Source organism: Bos indicus x Bos taurus, chromosome 12 (genome assembly GCF_003369695.1).
Source record: "Bos indicus x Bos taurus breed Angus x Brahman F1 hybrid chromosome 12, Bos_hybrid_MaternalHap_v2.0, whole genome shotgun sequence".
NCBI lineage: Eukaryota > Metazoa > Chordata > Mammalia > Artiodactyla > Bovidae > Bos > Bos indicus x Bos taurus.
The window spans coordinates 25,613,585-25,630,031 of NC_040087.1; the positions used below are offsets into that span (position 1 = coordinate 25,613,585).

General features: G+C 36.3%; 1 protein-coding gene across 11 annotated transcripts in view; it reads right to left on the reverse strand.

The window, feature by feature from the left end:
- NBEA (neurobeachin) overlaps positions 1 to 16,447 on the reverse strand; it is a 673,417-nt gene that overhangs the window by 102,548 nt on the left and 554,422 nt on the right. For all 11 annotated transcript variants that reach the window (XM_027557433.1, XM_027557431.1, XM_027557423.1 and 8 more), the window contains one exon: positions 3,733 to 3,845. In XM_027557433.1, the coding sequence (XP_027413234.1) occupies positions 3,733 to 3,845 (113 nt within the window). The remainder of the gene's footprint in view (positions 1 to 3,732; positions 3,846 to 16,447) is intronic.

Consider the following 16,447-nt stretch of genomic DNA (forward strand, 5'->3'; position numbering starts at 1 on the left):
CTGTACATTTCTTAATGTCTTAACTTTTATGCAGTAAAGAACTAAAAATTAGTTGAGGCTCTAAATGTTTACTAAAACAAATTCTAAAATTTATTTACTGATAGAAATTATGACTTGGGTCCTAAATTTTGTGTAGGAAAAACTTTTGTTATTGGAGAGCTTTTAGAATGTTTCTGGTTAATACTACTGTTCAAATATTCCAAATATCCCTTGAATTTCTGAAGATTAACAGACTTTTCATTAAAAATTTTATTTGTAGCACTGGTTATAACTACAAGAATTTCATGTGCTCCTCAATGGTAATCTCTTCACTGTAATATTGTTGCATCATTAGAAGTTTTTCTTTCCAGTTATATTATTATGCTTCAAATATCATTTTCCCATTAGGCATATAATATGATATATTTTCATACACTAAAATCTTATTAATGATTTTTATACAGGATGGTTTCTAGTTTGTAGCCCATTTGTAAGAAGTTCCTATTAAGAAATTCAATTAAGCATGGGAAACAATTTAAGAATAATTTACTAACAGATCAAGGTTTTAATTTGCTACCATTTTCTATCATGTTATTTTGACAGAATGTAAAGAACAAATTGCTAAAGAATGGAACATAGAATTGGAAGAAAAAGTGATGTACCCCTTAAGAACCATGGGTTCAAAAGTTCACAATATGAAGGACTCTATGTTTGCAAAAGCAGTCAGCGTTCATGTCGCCTAATTTGTTTAGGCTGTCTGTTTACCTCTTTTATTTATCTAGCACTAAATAAAATTACGAGAGCACATGTGGGTCACAAAAGGAAAAGTTCTGGCAAAAGGCATACAGGTTACATAGATCATCTTTAAAAACTTGAAGAATGTTTACATATTCTAGTTACTTTAGAAATTGTGATTTCCTCATTTAACTTATCTTTTCTATAAGAATAAACTAAAAATCTATAATTAATAGTAAATATTTTACCATATGCCTTATCTCATCCATATTAATCAAGATGAAGGCTATATTTTCTTTGGTTGGGATAATGTTTCAAGAACCTTTGAGTCCAAGTGTCTTAGTGTACTTGAGCTTGCATTTTTCAGTCTGTTCCAGCCCACACTATACCTACTGCCATAATGCTGGATTCCCAGATTTCTGGTATCTGAGTTTTCCTCTCAGCTCTGGACTGGAGTCTCTCCAAGATGGCTAAGATACGTCTTTACTGACTCCTGTACACTCCTTCACCTAGGACAGGGCTTAACATACATACAGTAAGTGTGTGGTGTGTGTTGAATTAATGTGTGTGAATGTGTGTTGAATTAAAGAATGGACACGTAAATGGAGGAAAGAGAGGAACTTTGGTCTGTAAGCCTCCTTTCATCATAATATCCCAGTTGATTTCAAAGAAAAAGGGCTTTCTTCCCTGTGCTAAAAATAATCTGAAATACCCATAGCAGTAGTTAACTCATGAGGTTATAACACTATGTAACATGCTACATGACTATCTGAATGATAAAATCATTTTCTGTAAAATTAAATAAGGATGAACTATATTATATAGGGAACTACATGAGAGGAATTCTCATGTAAGATGCTATATGAATCTACACTATACATTTCATTGTGTGTGTATAAATATATATACATACACACATGTACATGTATACACACATAGTGTCTAATACATAGTGACTTGAATTAATGTTAAGTAAAACACATGTTAATAAGATTTTGTTAAAGAACTAATTTAACAGTTTTCACCTCCACATTTATAAGTTAGTTTGGTCTTGTTTTACATCTAAAGATTATACCTCAATCTTAGAAATTCATGTCAGAAATGCATACCGTTCAAACATCCTAATTTCAATAAGGATGTAACAGTGTATATTTATCATCCTTATTTGAAACTTGAAAGATAATTCAAAGTATATATCAATGATTTACTACATTATATTTATACACAATGTATTAGCTAATGCTGATATGCCAGGTGCTCTCAGTATTTTTACACTTACCAATTCAACAACAACCCTATTATTACTGTCCTCATTATACAAGTGAGGAAACTGAGGAAAAGAGAAATGAAATAGTTGTCTAAAGCTTCAAAGCCAGTAAGTGGCAGAATTAGGATCTGCCAGGCAATCTAGCTACAGAGTTCTTGTTCCTAACCTCTATTTACTGCTTCTCATGTACTTCCCTATATAATATAGTTCATTCTTATTTAATTTTACAAAAAATGATTTTATCATTCAGATAATCCATAATCAGATTTGCTTCTGAAGGGCAGGCCTTATGAATTCTGCCTGACTCTGAATACTTATTTGTACACAGTAAATGATTAAAGATTTTTGTTCAGTGTAATCACAATGGAAAAATTATTACTTTTGCAGCCATATTGAAATTCAATTGCTAGCACTTTTCTACCAGCTATGTGACTCTCAATAAGATGCTGGCTAACTGATCCCTTATGTCCCTGAAGTACCTATAACAGCACAGCTAAAATCAGCAATGAGCTAGCAAGTTTGATGGGAAGTCCCATAAAATATAAGAACTAGAGAGCGAAGGGCAGATAACATGGAAAAATTAGTACACAGGCTTCAGCCACAGGCTAAGAAACATTCCATATGTAATAACAGCTCATATTCATGAAGTGCTTCTATGATCCAAGAGCTATGTTACATTCTTTAAACGCACATGTCATTAGACCTCCACAACTGTATGAAGTAGGACTTATTCTCATATTACGAATGGGGATACTGAGGCAAAGAGAATGGCTTCAGCTCCCACAACTATAAGCAGGGACATAGAGAACTTCAACTTATGTGGATCTAATTTTCAAAGGCAAGAAAAAAAGGCAAGAGAAGGTGTGCTAAGTTAAAAACTGTCTGTGAGATTAAACTTAAATTGGTTATATTGCTCACTTTCCTGCCTTGCAGGGTTTATACTACACTTTTTCATGAGCTCTTTAACCTTCTCCCCGCCAAAACCAAAAGTATACACATATGCACATATGCCTTTCATGCTGTTGTGGAATACTAAACTAGACAACCAAGGAAGACAGAAAATCCAGAGTGGATGAGCTGAGGCTTAAAATGGCTAAACTATCTAAACTTTACGGCCTGGCTATGACTTTAGCTGAGGCTAGAGAGAAGCTTTTGGGGCTGAGTATCTAGTTCTTCACTGAATTTCAAAGAGTTTCATATCCCACATTAAGTTTTGTCTCAGCAAATGAGGTGAACGAACCAAAAATTGGCTTTTTATTCTTATCATTCATTATGTATTTTTTCTTGCTATTTTTGGGACAAATCTTCTTTTATCTTAACAGATCCTTGATAAATTAGTGTGTCCTACTTTCTTTTTCCTTATAAAGCTTCTCTCCAATGTATGTATGTACTACGGTTAAGATAACATGTCTATCATCTAAGAAATATATCGCATAAATTATTGGTCATATTTTGTACTAATTTGAAGTTTCTGGCCTGAACCTTTAAAACCTAGAATATCAGAACAACCTGTCCTTACATATGCTATTCCTCAAATAGCCATTTCATTTTGTCTATACTAGTACTAATTTAACTTCTTATAGCTTAACTCCTATGTTAAGGGTTGATGAAATTTAGATGCTGAGTGCAAAAAGAGGAAACATTCAGCTTTACCTTTCTTACAACACTAATTGAACATACATACTCTGGTAGAAATGTTTTTAGAGTATAGCCTTACAAAGAAAATTGACTTCTATGTATTTAAAAGTTACCTTTGATAGATCCCTGAAGTTTCCCGGAAGAGTCAAATCCAGCTCTTCTGATTCATAGTTTGTTAATACCCATGGAAACACGGGGTATTGGTTCAGATCATTGTATGTCCGTCCTAGTAAAGAAAGAGAGACATGAAATCTGTATACACTAACTGCTTAGGAAAGTGTTGACCATCTTTATAATCAATGAGGCAACTATTGCATTGCAGAAGTAACTCTTTTCTTTATTGAACTATGTATTTAATCAAAAGCACTTACAACAACGTGTTTCAAGTGAATTCACTCAATAATAATATAGAAGTAAGTAATGAGAATTACTTTTTTGTAAGATAACTTGAAGTGATTGCTAGCTATCTGTCATAATCAATCTCTCTTCTTCCTGGCCTAGACCATGTTTCTTAGGCTCCCTTATGAGTAGCTATGGCTGTGGGGCTTAAGTTCTAGTCAACAGAATGTGAAGACAGTTGGTATCGGCACCTCCAGGCTTGGTTCACTGCAACTTGGCACTTGATGCTCCATGTTCCATCTCTTTCCAGCTGTATGTGATGAAGATGCTTCTGTCACGTTGGAAGCAGAGCCTTGTAGGCCAAGCTCCCTGAAAGTGATCGTGGGGGAGGTCACCAGCTGGCCTGCCCACTTGCAGATCATGTGATGGTATTCTATTATACAGAGTATATATCTAAAAATTCTATTGCCAGCACACTGAATACTACATTGTGCTTCTCTTGACAATCAAAGTAGAGAATTTTCAAGTTAATGGAAGTACACTGAAGTCAGTATGGAAAAGCAATGAGGCGAATGTCAAGCACGCTTTTTTTCACTCCCTTAAGCTCACAAATTTTCTTTTCCTATTATGTTGTTTCAGTTTAGCGGGGAGCTCCTGAATGCTAGCTGAATATTTTTTCCTGTTTGTTTGTTTTTTAGTTTTAGACATAATAATTTTTGGGGGGTAGGATACTGAAGCCTGTGGGGCTGTGGCAAACTTAGGGAGAGCACAGCACAGGCTCACCCTGATTAAACTGATATTGAAATTACAAATGATCAGATGAAATTAAGAGAAACATGATTAAAGAAACAGGGTCCAAAGACAACTTTTGTTGGACAAGATTGTTTCTTGTAAAAATATGATATGAGAACATAGGACTTTCTAGATTTCCATTCAAGCCCATAAAAAATAGCTATTTCCCTGATATTAGTGATATGGATTTCACCTTGTACGCCTTGTTGCACACACCATATTAGTATAACAGTAGCACAGATATACATACATTTTCTTATCTATCTTCAAGAACTGACATTAAATGATACCTACTCTTGTAGCAATTGCTCATTGATTGTGAAATAGAAAAAAAAAACACATAATCTGAGGAAGAACTAAATCTGTTAACAATTATAAGCATGAAATCAAATTAATTAATTCACTGAGTAAACATTTTATTGGGTGATTGTTTTATCTGTTCTTATGTGAGCACTGAAGAATTGATGCTTTTGAACTGTGGTGTTGGAGAAGACTCTTGAGAGTCCCTTGGACTGCAAGGAGATCCAACCAGTCCATTCTGAAGGAGATCAGCCCTGGGATTTCTTTGGAAGGACTGATGCTAAAGCTGAAACTCAAGTACTTTGGCCACCTCATGCGAAGAGCTGATTCATTGGAAAAGACCCTGATGCTGGGAGGGATTGGGGGCAGGAGGAGAAGGGGACGACAGACGATGAGATGGCTGGATGGCATCACTGATTCGATGGACGTGAGTCTCAGTGAACTCCGGGAGTTGGTGATGGACAGGGAGGCCTGGCGTGCTGCGATTCATGGGGTCGCAAAGAGTCGGACATGACTGATCTGATCTGATGCGAATCTCTGCATTTTACAACAAAAATACCTATTGTTTTAAATGCATAAATTAATGTAGGTGCTTATCATATATGAAGGCAATTGAAAGGAAGCAGAATGTCACTCCCACTTTACATTTCCTGAAATGAGGTGAGAGTAACAGGATTTCCTCTTTGTTCTCTGCCATAGCACTGTCGCAGATGTGTTACAGCTAATATTTGCCTGCTTCTCCACTAGTCCTGTAAACTCCAAAATGTAGGGTCTGAGCTTTAAAAATAAAAAGCAAAACTCTTTTTGTTGAATATTCTGTTTGTCTGATGGATAGCTGTTGAAAGAATGAATACATACGTGATAAAAATGGGATAAATTGAGCCAGATTTTAAAATATGAACAAACATAAGCCAAATAAAGAATGGAAACTGCAGGACAGTCCTGTTGGAGGATGAGGACTGTGTAAAGGCACAGAAGTACACAAGAGAGAGAATGGCCTCGTGAGCATGCGTGTTAAACCACCAGAAGGGCATATTGGCAGCCAATGAATGTGCTTACTTTACATTTGCAAATAGTGATGAGAGTAAACAAGAATTTGGAACCTTTTAATTAAAGTTTTTCTTTAGCAGAATATGGAGACATTCTTCTAAAGCAGTCACTGTAAGATACACAATGTGAAATTCTAAGATTTAATATTATTACTGAGAGTTCATGTTCCTATTAATCTAGGACCCCTGATGACTCTCAGGTGTGTTTTCTACGCTTGTACATACACAGGGAATCTAGCCTGGCTGGGCAGAGCTATCTCTAGGGTTCTAAGTAGTTCCCTGCCATATTTAGAGCTCTGCCATTCTTTCAGTTACCATTCTCCTTAAAAATCTATAGATTTTAATGAAAGTGAGGTCTTCCAATGTAAGTGTATTTTCCAAGATTAATTTGATGTTATTTATGTAACATATTACTTATATAAATAAATGAACAGCTGAAAATTATATATATATTTTAAAAATTTCTGATGACATTTCATAACAAGGAAAAACTGTCAAAATAAAATAAATAAAATGCCAATTTACATTAACTCAGTACTTAAATGTATTGTTTAAGCACAAACAGCATAAAAATAGAGACCATACTTGAAGACACTGGCTTTTTCTAGAAATGATTTTCTAATAAAAGACATAATGCTATTTTTAGGAAAAAAATTTTAAAAAGAAAGTATACTCTTTACCACACACATACAAATTGATGGCTGCCAACAATCACAGCTCACCATACTTAACCTGTCCTGCATTTTTTGTAATTCACTTTTAATAATCTTTGGAAGATTCTTTAAAAATAAATGCTTAGAAAACTTTGGTAAGTTTTAAATTACTAAAGCCATTTAAAATCTAATAAATACAATAAACAATACAAATAGCTGTTCTGACAGTTACATTAAAATCTTTTTATATAAAAATCTCCACATAAAGGCTTTACAACATGGACAGCAAATATATATTCTTGATTTTAATTAAAAACTCATGATGTATTTAAAACCCTTATGGATGAAGTTGGTACTCTGGTATTTTCCATTTATAAGTTTTAGCCACAAATTAGCTATTTTATTAAACACCTTTGTGAAATGAAAAAACAACAACTGCTGTTTACAAAATTAACCAAAAAAGTGAAATATTTTCAAAGTAATACCTGTTAGGTTCTGGTAAATATAGGTATTTATGAATTTTTTTGGATAATTGAAATTTAGTAAATAACCTTGTGCTGTAATTGGTAGGGTTCCTTTCTTTTCCCAGTAGTAATAAGTGAAGAGCTTTTTTTTTTTTTTTTTTTTTACTAACTATGCTTATAAAGACTTATCTTGGAAGACGAATATTAAATATCATAAACTTATAATACTAATCTACTCAAACAATAAAAGTGAACACAGTAAATGAGATCTCAAAAACACTAGATATGTTTCTTCATTAAAAAAAAAAAAAACTTTTAATTAAACCATCCAATTTAATGTTTTTATATGGCACTTTAGTTTTGAAGGTAAAGTGATCTAGAGACAGCTGACAAAGAAATTATAACTGCAATTCCTTGGTGAAAATGTTAATGACAGCAAAATATTGTTTAATTAGATGATTGTAGCATCTGGATTAACACTCTTTAAGAGCGATGTTCCTGTGCTTGTCTGCTTCTTCACACTTTACAGACATTTTGTCATCTCTAGGTCATTAGGAAAGGATTTTTAATGATTTTTCTAGAAGCAAGCAGTTCAAGTTACATCTAATTAGATGACAATAATAAGCCCAACACATGCAGTGGCTAAATATATACATAATTAACCAGGGAGGGCTTGTACATCACAGAGGAAAAAAGTGGAAAATGCTAAACAGGAGAAAAAGGTTGGGGTTGAGGAAGTTGTGCTGAATTCATTAGCTGATCATATAAAAAACAACTCAGAAAGCTTTTTAAGAAACCTTCCAAACCTAACTGGATCACTTACATGAAGCTATGTTAGCAGTTACTCTATTTTTTTTTTAATGCCAGATTTTAACACCTTGTTCATAGTCTTATCTGATAAAGTACAAAATGAGGCATAGGCTGTATCTTTTGAAGCATAATAAACAGAAATTAGGTCAACTCTGGAAGTTAGAGGTTGAGCTCACATTTTTAGTCAAACTCTAAGCATCATTGAAAATCTTTCAAAACTTAATGTTCTTCCAGTTCAGTTCAGTTCAGTTGCTCAGTCGTATTTGACTCATTGTGACCCCACGAACCGCAGTACACCAGGCCTCCCTGTCCATCACCAACTCCTGAGAGTCCACCCAAACCCATGTCCATCGAGTCGGCGATGCCATCCAACCATCTCATCCTCTGTCGTCCCCTTCTCCTCCTGTCCTCAATCTTTCCCAGCATCAGGGTTTTTTCAAATGAGTCAGCTCTTTGCATCATGTGGCCAAAGGATTGGAATTTCAGCTTCAACATCAGTCCTTCCAATGAACACCCAGGACTGATCTCCTTTAGGATAGACTGGTTGGATCTCCTTGCAGTCCAAGGGACTCTCAGGAATCTTCCCCAACACCACAGTTCAAAAGCATCAATTCTTCAGTGATCAGCTTTCTTTATAGTCCAACTCTCACATCCATATATGAGCACTGGAAAAACTATAGCCTTGACTAGACGGACCTTTGTTGGCAAAGTAATGTCTCTGCTTTTTAATACGGTGTCTAGGTTGGTCATAACTTTCCTTCCAAGGAGTAAGTGTCTTTTAATTTCATGGCTGCAATCACCATCTGCAGTGATTTTGGAGCCCAGAAAAATAAAGTCTGATACTGTTTCCACAGTTTCCCCATCTATTTGCCATGAAGTGATGGGACTGGATGCCATGATCGTAGTTTTCTGAATGCTGAGCTTTAAGCCAACTTTTTCACTCTCCTCTTTCACTTTCATCACGAGGCTCTTTAGTTCTTCTTCACTTTCTGCCATAAGGGTGGTGTCATCTGCATATCTAAGGTTATTGACATTTCTCCCAGCAGTCTTGATTCCAGCTTGTGCTTCCTCCAGCCCAGCATTTCTCAAGATGTACTTGGCATAGAAGTTAAATAAGCAGGGTGACAATATACAGCCTTGACATACTCCTTTTCCTATTTGGAACCAGTCTGTTGTTCCATGTCCAGTTCTAACTGTTGCTTCCTGACCTGCATACAGGTTTCTCAAGAGGCAGGTCAGGTGGTCTGGTATTCCCATCTCTTTCAGAATTTTCCACAGTTTATTGTGATCCACACAGTCAAAGGCTTTGGCATAGTCAATAAAGCAGAAAGAGATGTTTTTCTGGAACTCTCTTGCTTTTTCCATGATCCAGCAGATGTTGGCAATTTGATCTCTGGTTCCTCTGCCTTTTCTAAAACCAGCTTGAACTGGAAGTTCACGGTTCACATATTGCTGAAGCCTGGCTTGGAGAATTTTGAGCATTACTTTACTAGCGTGTGAGATGAGTCCAATTGTGTGGTAGTTTGAACATTCTTTGGCATTGCCTTTCTTTGGGACTGGAATGAAAACTGACCTTTTCCAGTCCTGTGGCCACTGCTGAGTTGTCCAAATTTGCTGGCATATTGAGTGCAGCACTTTCACAGCATCATCTTTCAGGATTTGAAATAGCTCAACTGGTATTCCATCACCTCCACGAGCTTTGTTCTTTAAAAATTAATTTCTTTAAATTTCTTTAAAAATTAAAAAAACCTGTTGTTTTAAAATAGTTAAATAAATTTTACAACAGTTCTATGTGAGACTTTCATGTAGTTTTAAAGATTATGCTTTCAAATACTATTTAATGAGATGGGAAAAGTAGAATGTAAACCTTTAGGTGTAGCAGAATCCTAAAGATTACCACACACAGAAAAATCACCAAAATCTTAAATATGATATTTATGGCTAAACTTAGGACTGATGAAATTTTTAAATTATAATTTTGTATATTTCCATGTTTCTATAGTATATTTGTTAAATTTATAAACATAACAAAATAAAGGCCATGAAAGCATTTATGGGCCTTTAGGTGACTTTTCAAAACAGTATGTTTTCTGAATATTTGATAAGCTTCTTTTACTATGTGAAGTATTTTTACAAAATGCACATATATAAACTATTTATATGCAATTGTATATATATATACACATATGTCACATGAGGATCTAAAAATCTACATACTGTATTAATACTAGGACACTGCTGCTGTCTGCTTTAGTCTTATTTTTAAAAGAATCTATAATGGAGAAAAGACAAATTGTCCAAGTATGAGAGACCTCAAGAAACGGACAGCAAGAAATGAGTCATAAAATGTAATTCACATTTCATGTTAAAGTTATGGAGAAAAACGGTAAATCTGAGATTGCAAGAGAATTACTAGAATATTTTTTACAGAACATGTGGATTTATTAAGTCACATTACCCTATATTTTAAAAAACTTGAAGCCAGAAAGGGTTGTTTCATCTTCTCAATCGGTTTCTATTCTGTAACTCTTTTGTTTAATCCAGGAAATTTAAAGAATCCCTTATCCAGCGATTCTAGTGCATTCACATAATAGATTATAAAATCATGCCAACACAGAGTATGAATATTAAATTAGCTCAATTTGATGAGAGTTTATAGAGCAAAACTTTGACTTCATAATCTTATTGGAAAGAAGTGATACAGACATAAAATGTTAAGGGCACACTACCTTAAGTGCCAACATGCGTAGCACAGACAGTGCCACAGAAGGTGTGAATGCTATAGGAGATTAAGGCAATTATTGTAAAGTATTTCTTTTAAGAATATAGGTGTAACATGGTGGTTCTCCAAATGTGGACACTGGAGCAGTGGCATCGGGATCACCTGGGGACTTATTAGAAATAGAAACTTTTAAGCCCCACCCTAAACCTACTGAATCAGAACCTGTGTTTCAGCAAGCCCTCCAGATGATTCTGAGAACCACTCCATCCTGGATGTGGGGTTGGTGACTGTGTGGCTCGCGTCGTGGCTGGCGGCATTCTCCGGGAGTTGTAATCATCAGAAGAAAGCCCTCTCACCTAAGGTTCTAAGTCTTTCCTAGGAGTCTCCATCCACTGACTGCTAACTGTAGGAAACAAAGGCCTGGCCACCTTGCCTCAGGGCAAGACATCTCTGAAAGGTATCCCAGCTCCCGGTTTCCTGTGGGACCTGGTGAGGCCTTTCCTGCAGTTACTCTGGGGCTCAAGTTCTCCTGCTCTGTTCTACTTTCTTCACTCCCCTACAGACACTGATCCCAAGGACACTCTCCAATAAACTTCCTGCAAGCACATTTCTGTCTCAGAGTTTGTTTCTCTGGATCTGAGACCCAAATGAACATGTACCAGGATCTACATTAGAGATAATAATTCAAGGCCCAGATCTAGTGCTAGCATATCCCTATGGACAAAAGTCATGATGGTAAATAAACATCAGAAGTTCTTTTGGTGAAATACAAATTAAAAATGATTGTCTAAGAATCATTCATTTTTTTTCAGTCTTAAAAGCAGCTATGGATGAAGGCTGATGAGGTAAAAATTGAACAGCACCATTAATATCCTGAGACAGTGTGGTACAGAAGTTGAGTGATGCTCTACAGCTAAACCACCGACATTAGAATCTCGACTTCACTTATTACTTCTGTGATGTGGGCAAGTTATTTACTTCTCTGTACCTCATCTCCTCAGTGGTGAAATGGGGTTAAGGACCAGGGCTATTGTTAGGATTAAATGAGTAAATACACCTAAAACACTTAGGACCACTTAGTGGAAACACTAAAGAAAACACTTAATGGAAAACACTTAGAAGGAAACACTCAGTGTTTGCAACATTATAAATGTCTCAATAAACATTAACTTTTACCATTTTTTCTGAATGCTGCTATTAATATTAAAGAAGTGTTTAAAAAAGAAATAATAAGACTAAACAAAGAAATAATAAAAATATTTTTCCTAAATCTTGATATTAAGAGTAATTAAAGAAATGTTTAAAGAAGACTATGATAAAATATAAGCCAACCATTTGTTGCCTTTGGGTTACCCAGCAAATTAAATATAATGTGTCAATAAGAACACTGATAAATCTAAAGTTTCAATCAATTGACTTAAGTATTTACTGAACAATAACTATATCCCTAAAACTGTGCAATGAAACAACATGATTATTCAGTAGAACTGTGTTAGTCAAAGTGGTCCTGGTAAAGTTTAACATCTTTATAGTTCCCTTTATTCTAGGATCCTTTAGAGTCCTGCCTTTAAAGAACTTTGAAAAGTGTTCCATTAAGAAGAGATGAATGGATATATATGATATTCTCCACAATTCAGGAAAATAGGCAATTCTAGCTGCTTCCTAATCAAGTACTCAATAGTGGCTTTGGTGAAGTTTCTTTATAAAAGCATCACCCAACTCTTTAATGCTGGGTCAGTTCAGTTCAGTCGCATCCAACTCTTTGTGACCCCATGGACTGCAGCATGCCAGGCTTCCCTGTCAATCACCAAATCCTGCAGCTTGCTCAAACTTATGTCCATTGAATCGGTGATGCCATCCAACCATCTCATCCTCTGTCATCCCCTTCTCTTGCCTTCAATCTTTCCTAGCATCAGGGCCTTTTCTAAGAAGTCAGTTCTTCGCATCAGGTGGCCAAAGTATTGGAGTTTCAGCTTCAGCATCAGTCCTTTCAATGAATATTCAGGACTGATTTCCTTTAGGATTTGATCCTTTAGGTTTGATCTCCTTGCAGTCCAAAGGACTATTGAGAGTCTTCTCCAACACCACAGTTCAAAAGCATCAGTTCTTCAGCTTAACTAATGCTGGTGCTCAATATAAACTGGCTCCTCTACTTAGAACTTCAAGACTATAGCAAAGGAAGAATTTGCAGGAATACATGCAGGGTGAGTACCTCTGTATGTATTTTATAACTTTTACAGGTTGTCATTCTACTCTTATATGAAGGTTCATTTTATCCACATAATCATCTACGTATGACAAAATCCTTAGAATACATTTAAAGCCCATCTTTTTCTATGAGGCTTCCCTTGATTAGACTAGGTCATACTAATCTCTCACTTCTCTAAATTTTTATTACAGTTAACAACACTTGACTGCATGCTTTCTTGTATGTTCTACATGTGTTCATACGTAAATCTTGTTTTGATAATTAGATCTTAAATGGTTAGACCAATCATGGTTAAACTTTAAGCATAAGAACCACCTAGAAGGCTCCCTGCAATGCAGAGGGCTGGGCCTCACTTCAAGTTTCTGACTCGGTTGGTTTGAGAAGGGATCTGAAAAATTGTGTCTCTAAGTCCCCAGGTGATACAAATACTGCTGGGTGGGGGACCTACTTTGTAAACCACTAAACTAGAGTATATTACAGTGACTTCTACCTTCTGTATAATGACACTGTGCATTAAATTATTTACTTTTTTTCCCTGCCATACTTGTTACTACAGCTGTAATCCAATTTTTGAGCCCACATTTTCTTTTTTCTTGGAATGACTTCTGCTTTACTTTCTAGTGAATGCTTATTCCTCTTTCAATTTTCAACTTAAATGTTGCCTATGAGAGAAGCCTATGAAAAGACTACAAGAAACTTTTCCTGTAAGTATATTGCCTCCTGGATTTAAGACTTCAAATGAAAGTGAAAGTTGCATCCGACTTTGCAACCAGAATACTGGAGTGGGTAGCCGTTCCCTTCTCCAGGGTATCTTCCCAATCCAGGGATTGAACCCAGGTCCCCCACAATGCAGGCGGATTCTTTACCAGTTGAGCCATGAGGGAAGCCTGAGAATGCTGGAGTGGACAGCCTATCCCTTATCCAGCAGATCTTCCTGACCCAGGAATCAAACCGGGGTCTCCTGCATTGCAGGTGGATTCTTTACCAGCTGAGCTACCAGGGAAGCCCAATAACTTTGTATATTTTCTCATTATAATAATTATGACTTTTTGCTGGAATTGCTGGTATACATATCTGTTTTCCTGAGTATACCATGACCCCTTCAAAGGCAGAAACCATGCAGTGCTCTCCTCTGAAGTGTTAGTGCCAAACACAGTACATGCCACATAGTAGAAGTGTTCAGAATGATGAACAAGTCGATTTCATATCTAGAGTTCTAAAGGCTCTCCCAATAGCTCTTCCTAACTTTAAGGAATCTGATTTCTGATTCATGTGAAATACAGCTATCAGTTTAATTTTCTTAAAATTTCATATTGCATTGCCTTCTACTACAAAACTATACTGACTCCTAGATTCAGACTGTTTATAGTCTGGCTGTTAACCAACAGCTCCAGTAGTAGCCAAGCTGTGATACTCACGTCTACTGAACACAGAACACGTATTCAACTGGCAGAAATTTGTAAAGCTCTGTTCTTTTTTTTTTTTCCTCCCCAAACACATTCTTAAAATTCATCTGGTTTGCTTAGCTCTTACACCATTCACTATTTATAGCACTTATTCAACACTTAACCATCAGCTGTCTTAAAATGCTCCCTTATGTATATTTCATTCACCCGAGTAGTGGCAATGCTCTGATTCCTAAACGTAAATGTGAAGTTGCTCAGTCGTGTCCAACTTGTCATGACCCCATAGACTGTAGCCCACCAGGGTCCTCTGCCCTGGGGATCCTCCAGGCAAAAATACTGGAGTGGGTAGCCATTTCCTTCTCCAGGGATCTTCCCAACCCAGGGATCGAACCCAGGTCTCCCATATTGCAGGGAGACTCTTCACCTGCTTTATACTTCTTTTTACTCTATTGTCTACAATAGACAGACTTTCATATTTACTTATAATCATATTAAGGAAAATACTCAATACATTCTTTTAAAAGACGCCTGTGGTGTATACATTTTTTATGTCACCAAATAAAACAGACCACAATTATTCAAAAGAAGTTAGGAAGACACTCAAATTCCCCTTACTATCTGTGTGTCCTGGCTCAGAAACCCAAAGATTGTCCCAACCAGAAAGAAAAGCTCTGTCTATACTGCTCAGGGTGGGCTTGCCTGGTGGCTCAGACAGTGAAGAGTCTGCCTGCAGTTCAGGAGGCCTGAGTTTGATCCTTGGGTTGGGAAGATTCCTTGGAGAAGGGAATGGCAACCCACCCCAGTATTCTTGTCTGGGAAATTCCACAGACAGAGGTGCCTGGCGGTCTAGAGTCCATGGGGTCACAAAGAGTTGGAGACCACTGAGTGACTAATACTTTCACTTCATACTGGTCAGGGAAGCTTTTAGACCAGATCATGATGTTATCTCTATCAAGTCTGCAATTTTTCTAGAGTTAGACAGAGCAACTGCCAGAAAGCAACAGGCATGAGGCAGGTAGTGGTGACAGCTGGAACTGTGGACCACACTTTGGGAAATGTAGCTGACATAAGTAAGAGGCAGTGAGAAGGGACGGAGACTAGACGTGTCCTTTAACACAGCCAACTAGATAACACTCCATCCAGGACAGGCAGAGAGAATTCCATTTTAGAACAGCAAAACCTTTTAGGAAAAATGCCAGCTCCACTGGAAACTGAACTAGGAGTGAGGCATACCACCACGTCTTTCAGTTTTAATTCCAAAAGCTCCAAAAAGGTACCAGAATCTAGGGGGAAAAGTCATACGCTTATCCATGACATATGATAGACCATGAGTCTTGACAGATCTTTGAAGGATAGATAATAGAGAAACCTAACACAGGGAATATGGAAGAATACCACAGAAGGAAATAAAAGAGAACTTTATCCTGAAAAATCCAGGTAAAGATCCATGTGAAAAGTGAAAGTTGCTGAGTTGTGTCCAACTCTGTGACACCATGGACTGTAGCCCAACAGGGTCCTCTGTCCATGGAATTCTCCTGGCAAGAGTACTGGAGTGGATTGCCATTTCCTTCTCTAGGGGATCTTTCTGACTCAGGGATCAAACCTGGGTTTCCTGCATTGCAGGAGGATTCTTTTGAGCTACCAGGGAAGCCCCAAAGATCCATGTAGTTGAAAACAATATACTGTATTAATGAGAAGATTTTAATAAAAAGTCAAAACCCATCTTAATATGCAAAAATATATGGACTCCAAAAACAAGTGTTTCATAATAATATGGATTCTGGTAGTAAATTATATTGAAAAAGATAAGCAATGAAGAAGAAGTACATTGAGTGAAAGTTCTTATTTTGCATAGGACTGATTTAAAATGTTGATTCATTTTTTAGTTCAAAGGCAACAGAAATATATTTCAGAAACATTTTTTAAAAAATGTAAACATATCAGTATCAATTCTCTAGGAGAAGCAGTAACAAAAAGATTATGTTATAAATCTCTAAAAAAAGTAGGCAGAAATTTATTTAAATGGCCAAAGAAAAAAAGAACAGCGGGGAAAGCAAGAAAATATTACAAGCAATAGTATAGGA